The sequence below is a fragment of the Otolemur garnettii genome, unplaced genomic scaffold (assembly GCF_000181295.1).
Source record: "Otolemur garnettii isolate 467f Iridium unplaced genomic scaffold, OtoGar3 scaffold00013, whole genome shotgun sequence".
In the NCBI taxonomy this organism is placed as follows: Eukaryota; Metazoa; Chordata; class Mammalia; order Primates; family Galagidae; genus Otolemur; species Otolemur garnettii.
This window is the reverse complement of record NW_003852408.1, coordinates 18,998,181-19,007,240: the sequence shown is the minus strand read 5'-3', so window position 1 is coordinate 19,007,240 and position 9,060 is coordinate 18,998,181. Positions and strand designations below refer to the sequence as shown.

The 9,060-nt window shown below is 42.5% G+C and overlaps 1 protein-coding gene across 1 annotated transcript; it reads left to right on the top strand.

The window, feature by feature from the left end:
- The first annotated feature begins 975 nt into the window (after positions 1 to 975).
- LOC100950067 (PC-esterase domain-containing protein 1B-like) lies at positions 976 to 2,154 on the top strand. Its single transcript, XM_003785098.1, has one exon. It carries the CDS (start codon positions 976 to 978, stop codon positions 2,152 to 2,154), a length of 1,179 nt encoding a protein of 392 aa, XP_003785146.1.
- The last annotated feature ends 6,906 nt before the right edge of the window (positions 2,155 to 9,060 follow it).

The window sequence follows — 9,060 nt, the reverse complement described above, 5'->3', positions numbered from 1 at the left end:
TGAAGGAAAAAAGCCAAACCCTCAAGGTGACATACTACATAATTCCCCTTATACCAAATTCTTGAAATGGCAAAATTCTGTGAATGGGTAATAGCTTATTGGTTGCCAGGCATTAGGGGAATGGAGATGGACAGAGGAGGAACGGCAGTAAAAGGACATTGGGGGGGGTCTCCTTAAAGTGAGAAAATGGCCTGGGTGTTATGCGGACCTAACCTCCAGGTCATTACACATGGGGGCAGTGCGTAAAGGGTACGCAGGGATCTCTCTTTATTTCTAACGAGTGTCAATAAACTATTTAGTTAAAAGAAATAAACTGAGTTGAGCCCTCCAGTATTTGCACAAGACCCAAGTATTCTGCCAACCCCTGCTTGGAAAGCCTAGCAGTAGAGCAGTAGCCAGGCTGGGGTCTATCCCTGGGAACAGTAGCCCTCCCGCAGTGGGGACATTTCTTCCCAAGTGCCCTGAGTACAGGAGTTGGCTCAGAAGAAGAACAGAGAGCAAAGAAGACATTCTCAAGGAGAGACAGGAACACCAACATGAGGCATTCAGATGGGTAAAATAAGAGAAGGCCATTGCCTGGCTGCCCCCAGAGTGTAGACTACCAGCAGTGCGAAGCTGTGCGGTTTGAACACAAGCACAGCTCGGGACACCCACACGAGCGCCCTCCCCCACAGCTGGGGGAAGGGGAGGGGGCCCGGCTGCCTCTGGGTTCCTACACCTCCCCTCCGCCAGGTGGAGCCGGGTCGCGCACGGGTGCCTCGGTGGTGCGCAGGTCACATCCTGGGCTTAGGGAAAGCTCCCTGAGGGCGGCTTCAGGGTCCGATCCTCAGCTCCCCTTCCCGCCCCAGGCCCCAGCGCGGGGTTAGAATTGGACTTTGCCCGACTCTCCAGCCCCTGAGGTTGTCTCTGGATCTCCAGAGGTAAGAGGAGGGGAGGCAGGAACTAGGCCGCCGCCGGCCCTCAGCCCTCGGCCCCATGGCCCACCTGCGGACCCACGAAGTCCAGCAGCTGCTGCACAACAAGTTCGTGGTCATCATGGGGGATTCCATCCAGCGCGCCGTGTACAAGGACCTGGTGCTCCTGCTGCAGAAGGACTGCCTGCTCTCCTCCAGGCAGCTCAAGGCCGAGGGCGAGCGCAGCTTCGAGCGGGACGTGCTGCTGGAGGGCGGCAGGAGGGACCGCAGGCGGCATGGCGCCCACTGCCGCGAAGTACGTCAGTTCTGCTCCGGCCACCACCTGGTGCGTTTCTACTACCTCTCGCGCCTGTACTCTAATTACGTCGAGGACGTTCTGGGGGAGCTGCAGGCGGGCCAGCACATCCCGGACGTGCTGGTCATGAACTCCTGCCTCCGAGACCTCTACAGGTACGGCTCGGACTTCCGAAGGAGGTACCGCGAGCACCTGCACAGCTTGTTCCAGTGCCTGTCCCGCATGCTGCCCAACGCCTGCCTGCTGGTGTGGACCACGGCCATGCCGGTGGCCCACACCATCTGCCGGCACTTCCTCCCGTCGGAGCACCGGCACCGCCGCTCCCGCCTGCGGGAGGACGTGCTGGAAGCCAACTTCTACAGCGCCGCCGAGGCGTACTGGTACGGCTTCGACGTGCTGGACCTGCATTTCCATTTCCGCCACGCCGGCCACCACCGCCAGCGAGACGGGGTGCACTGGGACGCGCGCGCGCACCGACGCCTGTCGCAGCTGCTGCTGACCCACGTAGCAGGGGCCTGGGGCGTCGACCTTCCCCGCCACGACGAACATGAGCGCGGCAGTATCAGGGATGGCCTGGCCGGCAGACATCCAGGACACGCAGACAGGAGGCAGCCCCGAGCCCACCGAGACGACCGGGCCCTGTCCTCGCGGCGCTCCGCGCCCCGGTGCCACCACGAGTCTCGGCACCATCACGGGCTCTGTCACCATTGTAGACATCACTGCATGACCCACCACCGACACAGCTGTTTGCACTCCGACTTGTCTTCACGGCGCCAGCAGTTCTCCAGGGATACCTCCGGGCGGCGGCTGGGCCCCAGCAGCACAGGCTCTGCCCCGCAGGGAGGCAGAGGTTCTCCCCTTCATTCTTCCCGATGTCCCTATGGCCCACACAGATGCCAGCGAAGGTGCTCGGATCACAGACAGGGCCACAGGAGCCATACCTAGACCTAGGGGAAAGACCCATGTCTTTATCAACACAATCGCTGAACCCCTCCGGGGGCGAGGCCTTCAGCAACCGGAACTGGTGGGCGGTGGGGTTCTTTTAAACTTCCTGCTCACCAGTGAACCTCCTCACGCTTTCCTCTTTGCCACAGCTCCTACACCTCTTCTTGGGAGGAGACAAAGACCCAGATCACCACGCCACTCTCCTGTTAGCATTTCAGCAGAAAACACGTGAAAAAGTGGAATTGCGCCTCTCGTTTTAAAAAAAGAAAAAAAGTTAAGTTTTCCCTAAACGTAAGTCTTCAAACAGTGTTCACCATTGACATTCTTCCTAAAAACAAACCCCCAAAAGTAAAAAAAAAAAAAAAAAATTGATCTCTAAACTTGCCAAAACATTTCAATTAAAACTTCAGTTTCACCATTAGTTTTTGCCTATGTTCATAGATCTTAATCGCCAAAACTTTCACTGTAACTTGTCTTGCAGATTCTTTAATTAAATTTGTGTGTATTTCAACAAGGCATGTACTTAAGAAAAAAAAAGTATTCGCTAATGCAAGGTGGTTGTTTTTTTTTTCTGTTAGAAACATAATCTTTACTCTCAAGCTCATCAAATACCTAGCACATATATTAGACTTTAATTTTTAGAGCAACTTCAGGTTTACAGGAAACTTGAGTGGAAGGTACGGAGCATTCCCATGTACTGTGATTCCACCCGGGCACAGCCTCCCCCACTATCAGCACCCCACATCAGATGATACATTTGTTATCTTGGATGAACCTACATTGGCACAGCATTACCAGCCCAACACCGTAGTTTATGGAGTTCATTCCTGGTGTAGTGTGTTCTGTGAGTTTTGACAAATGAATAATGAATGTCAAATTCATTCAATAATGGGTCATTATAGTACTATAGAGAATAGTTTTACTACCCTAAAAATCCTCTCTTCATCCCTCCCTCTTCCCAACTTGTGGGTCTATAACTGTCTCCATAGTTGTGTTTTTCCAGAATTTATATAGTTAGAATATAGCCTTTTCAGATTGACTTCTTTTGCTTAACAATATGCATTCAGGTTTCTCACATGTCTTTTCATGGCTTAATAGCTCTCTTATTTTTAGTGATGAGTAACATTCTATCGTCTGGATGTACCACTGTTTATCTCTTCACCTACTAAAAGACATCTTGGTTGTTTCCAAGTTCTAGCAATATGAAAGGAGCTTCTCTAAACATCTGGTGTGAAAGTTTTTTGTGAGAAATTAAGTTTTCAGCTCATGTGAGTAAATACCAAGGGATGTAACTGTTTTATCATGTGTTACGAGTATGTTTAGTATTGTTAAGAAACTGCCAAGCTGTCTTTCAAAGTGGCTGTACCATTTTCCATTCCCATCAGCAATGAATGGGAATTGTTGAGCAATTTTACATTGTTACTTTGCATACATGGGAGTATTTGCTGTTATCGGTGTTTCGGAGTTTTTTTGAGAGATATAAATTTGGGTCTAGTTTTGTTTGTTTGCTTGCTTGCTTGTTTCTGCATGCAGATGTCCAGTTGTACAGTATCATTTGCTGAAAAGCTTATCTTTTCGACATTGCACTGCCTTTTTGAAAGATCAGTTGACTGTATTTGTGTATATCTACTTCTGGGCTCTCTACTCTGTTCCATTGACCTATTTGTCTATTTTCTTGGTAATAATACCCTGCCTCAATTATGGTAGCTGTAGAGTGATTCCTAAAGTCAAGTAGTGTTGGTCCACTGACTTAGTTCTCTTTCACTAGTGTGTTGGCTACTCTGGATCTTTTGCCTCACCACATAAAATTTTAGACTCACTCCACAGTTTACTCTGAGTTCCATTGGGATTACATTGAATCTACAGATTAAGTTGAAAAGAAATGACATACTGACAATATTGTATTAAAAGTTTCTCTTGATGTTTCTTTTTAACCCATGTGTTATTGACAAGTGTTTTGCTTAATCAGGTATTTTGAGATTTTCAAGCTACCCTTCTGTTATGGATTTCTAGTTTAATTTCACTATGATCTGAGAGCAGATATTGTATGATTTCTGGGGTTTTTTGGAGTTTTTTTTTTTTCTGTTAAGATGTGTTTTATGGCACAGAATGTAGTCTGTCTTGGTAAATGTTCCATATGAGCTTAAGAAAAATATGTTACCTGCTATTGTTGAATGAAGTATTTTACACATGTCGTTTATATCCACTTACTGATACTGCTGCTGAGTTCCACTCTGTCTTTACTGATTCTCTGTCTGCTGAATTTGCCTTTTACTGGTAGGGTGTTGAAATTTCTTAATATAACAGTGGATTTGTCTATTTAGCCTTGGTGTTCTATCAATTTTTACCTCATGTATTTTAATGTCCTGTTGTTGGGGATATACCCATTAAGGATGGTTATGTCTTCTTGGCAGTTTAACCCCTTTGTCATTAGGTAACATTCCTTTTTATCCAGAATACTGTTCCTGGCTTTGAAGTCTGCTCTGTGAAATTAATGTAGCTACCCCAGCTTTCTTTTGATTAGTGTTATTTTGATATATCTTTCTCAACCCCTTTATATTTCATCTAGATGTATCTTTCTATTTAAGGTAAATTTAGACAATATATAGTTGAGTCTTTGATCCACTCTGTGTCTTTTTTTGGTGTGTTTAGATCATTGATGTTGAAAGTAATTATTGATATTATTGGATTAATATGTTCATGTTTATTATTGTTCTTTTTTCATAGCCTCTACTCTTTTTTTTTTTTTTTTTTGAGACAGAATCTCATCATGTCACCCTTGGTAGAGTGCCATGGCATCACAGCACACAGCAACCTCAAACTCTGGGGCTTAAGCAATTCTTTTGCCTCAGCCCCGCCAAGTAGCTGGGACTACAGGCAACTGCCACAACGCCCGCTATATTTTTGTTGTTGTTGTTGCAGTTGTCATTGTTGTTTTAGCTGGCCCAGGCCGGGTTTGAGCCTGCCAGCCTTGGTGTACCTGGCCAGCGCCCTACCCCCTGAGCTATGGGTGCCACCCTCTTTGTACCTATATTTGTCTTACTTTTTTTATTTTATTTTTTTTTTTGCCTTTTCTGTTTTTAATTAAACATTTTGTATGATTATGTTTTCTCCTTCCTTGGTATCAGTTATACTAATTTGTTTACTTTTTTTGGTCTACTTGCAAATAGTGCTGTACTGGTTCTTGGATAATGCAAGATATATATGTAAGCTACAGTCACCAAATATATTGTTGCCACTGTTCAACCAATTAAAAATAAAACTTTTCTTTTACCTTAACTGTTTCTTGTCTCAGTGTTTTTCCGTTCCCATGTGGAGCCAGTTTTCTGACTTGTATTATTTTCATTCTTTATGAGGAAATTGTTTTAACATTTCTTGTATGGCAAGTTGATTGGTACCCCTAATTTTTGTCTGATTGGGAAAAATCTTCACAGTCATATCTTAAAAATACTGTGGGTTTGTTTGTAGACTACCACAGTTTATCAAATTAATTCACTTACAATCACATGTACTTTCCAGTGCATGGGAAAGTTATGTTTATTCTATAATCTATTAAGTGTATGATAGCATTATGTCTAAAACTATGTACATACCTTACTTTATTGCTAAAAATGTTAGTGATCATCTGAGCGTTCAGCTAGTTGTGATCTTTTTGCTGGTAAAGGGTCTTGTCTCAGTTTTGATGGCTCCTGACTGATCAGGGTAGTGGTTGCTAGAAGTTGAGGTGGCTGTGGTAATTTCTTAAAATAGGGTAACAATGACGTTTGCTGCATCAATTTACTCTTCCTGTCATGAAATAGTTCTCTGTGGTGTACAATACTATTTGATAACATTTTATCCACATAGAACATCTTTCGAAATCGGGGTCATTCCTCTCAAATCTTGCCACAGCTTTATTAGCTAAGTTGATGCAGTATTTTAGATCTTTTGTTGTCATTTCAATGTTTGCAGCATCCTTACCGGAAGCAGATAACATCTCAAAAAAAACACCTTCTTTGCTTACCCATAAGAAGCAGCTCCTCATTTGTTTAAGTTTAATCAGGAGACTGCAGCAATTTAATCGCAAGTTTAGATTCCACTTTTAACTTTAATTCTGTTGCTGTTTTCCATGTGTGCCATTACTTCCCCCACTAAGGCCTTGAACCCCTCAATATCATCTACAAAAATTGATATTTTCATGTCTTCATACGAATCTAGACTGGCAGCTACTTTCCAGAAGGTTTTTTATTTGCTTTGCCTATGTAGATCAGAGGAATCACTGTCTGTGGCACTTCTGTCCTTATGAAATATATTTCTTAAATAATAGGACTTAAAAGTTGAAATTACTCGTTAATCCATGGACTAAAGAAGGTTGTTAGGCTAGCAGACATAAAAAAATAATAATAATCTGTTTGTACATGTCCATCAGAGCCCTTGAGTGACTAGGTACATTGTCAATGAACAGTAATACTCTGAAAGCAGTTTTGTTTTGTTTTTCTTAAGCTGTAGGTCTCAACAGTGGGCTTAAAATATCCAGTAAGCCATGCTATAAATAAATGTGCTATTATCCAGGCTTTTTTTTTTTTTTATTTATAGACCATAGGCAATGTAGATTTAGCATAATTCATAAGGGCTCTAGGACTGTCAAAATGGTAAACAATCATTGGCTTCAATTTCAAGTCATCAGTTGTATTAGTTACTAACAAAGAGTCTGCCTGTCCTTTGAAACTGTAAAGGTAGGCATTGACTTTCCTCACTGATCATGAAAGTCCTAGATGGCTTCTTCCTGCAACAGGAAGCTGTTTCCTCTGCATTAAAAAGGTGTTCAGTGTACCAGCTTCATTAAGTATCTCACCTAGGTCTTTTCTGGATAATTTATTGCATTTGCTGCTTCACCTTGTTCATTTTTTTTTTTTTTAAGAAGACAGAGTCTTGCTATGTTGCCAGGTTGAAGTATGGTAGCTATGCACAGGCACAGTCCCACTGCTGATCAGCATGGGAGTTTTGGTCTGCTCTTTTCTGACCGAGGACAGTTCGCTCCTCTTTAGGCAACCTGATGGTCCCTTACCTTTGGATGGTTGCCATTTTAATGTCAACCTTAATTTCGGTACCCAATAGGGATAGAGTACTATCGCTCAGAGCTTCACAACACAAATGTCCCTACTCCCTCAGCCTCCTAAGTATCTGGGACAACAGGTATGTGCCACTATGCCCACACACCTTGCATTTTTGTTCTGGAGATGGCTTTGTCCTGAAATCTCAGGAATCAACAGCCTCTCCTAACTTGCAATTTTTCTTCTGCAGCTTCCTCACCTTGCTCAGCATTTGTAGAACTAAAGAGTTGGACTCTTGCTCAGGACTAGGCTTTAGCTTAAAGAAATATTTTGGCTGGTTTTACCTTCTATTCAGATCCCTAAAACTTTTTTCCATATTAGCACTAATGACATTTTATTTCCTTAACATTTGTGTGTTCACTGGAATAACAGTTTTACTTTTTTTTCAAGAATTTTCCTTTGTATTCACAAGTTGGCTGACTCTGTGGCACAAGAGGCCCATCTTTTAGCCTTCCTCGTCAAGCTTAATCATTTCTAGCTTTGGATTTAAAGTGAGCCACGTGCAAATCTTCCTCCAACTGAACACTCAGAGGCCACTGATCACAGACCACCATAACAGCAAAAGATACATGATGAAATACTGTGAGAGTTAACAAAATGTAACATGGAGACACAGAGTAAGCACACACCGATGGGAAAATGACACCCACAGACTTGTTAAATGCAAGGTTGTCACAAACCTTCAATTAGAAAAACATGCAACGTCTGTAAAGTGTGATAAAGGGAACACAGTAAAATGAGGTTCATTGGTATTTTTCCTTCACTTTGAAGAAGAATGCTGGTCCTAGGATATCAAGTTCTACATTGTTTTTTGGGTTTTTTTCTTTTCACTCAATACTTTAAATAACTTACCACTTTCTTCTTGCCTGCATGAGTTCTGAGAGGAATTCTTGTGTAATTCTTACATTTGCTTCTCAACAGGTAATGTGTTTCTTTCCTCTGGCTCATGTCAAGATTTTTCCCCTGACTTTTTTGAGGTTTCAGTATGATATGTCTAAGTATAGATTTTTGTTTTTATCCTGCTTGGTGTTCTCTGAGCTTCCTGCATCTATTCTTTGGTATCTGACATTAATTTGGGAAAATTCTCCATCACTATTCTTTCAAATATTTCTTTTTTTTTTCTTTGCCTCTTTCTTCTACTCCAATATTCCCATTATGCCTATTGTATGTCTTTGATAGTTGACCCACAGCTCTTGGGTAGTCTATTTTTTTTTTTCATTTTTTTTCCTCTTTGCATTTTTAGTTTTAGAAGTTTCTAGAGACATATCCTCAAACTCATGATTCTTTCCTCAGCTGTGTCCAGCCCACCAAAAGCATTCTTCATTTCTGTTACAGTGTTTTCAGTTTCTATACTTTTTTGTTTCTTCCTTAGAATTTTCATCTTTCTGCTCAAGTTATCCATTTGTTCTCACATGCTGTTTCCATTAGAACCTTTTGGCATATTAACCATAGTTATTTAAAATTACCAGTCTGATAATTTCAGCATTCCTACCACATATAAGTTTGGTTCTGATGCTTTTTATCTCTGTAAACTGTTTTTTTCCTTTTAGCATGTCTTATAATTTTTGTTGTTATTGTGGTTGAAAGCTGGGCTTGATGTACCCTGTAAAAGGAATGGCAGTAAATGAGATTTTAGTTGTATGGTAGCAAGACATGGTGGGAAGGGATGCATCTTATAGTTCTGTGATTAGGCCTTAGTCATTGGAGAGGTTGTTATTGGGCTGTGATCTTCATAAGTACCTATAAATTTTTCCCTTACTGAAGTGTGATGGGATGGCTAGAGGAGGCTGGAGTTGGATCTTTATTTTCTGTA

Bases quoted from the DNA above. Each gene is read 5' to 3' on its own strand.
- LOC100950067 (XM_003785098.1), top strand. From the start codon at position 976: ATGGCCCACCTGCGGACCCACGAAGTCCAGCAGCTGCTGCACAACAAG.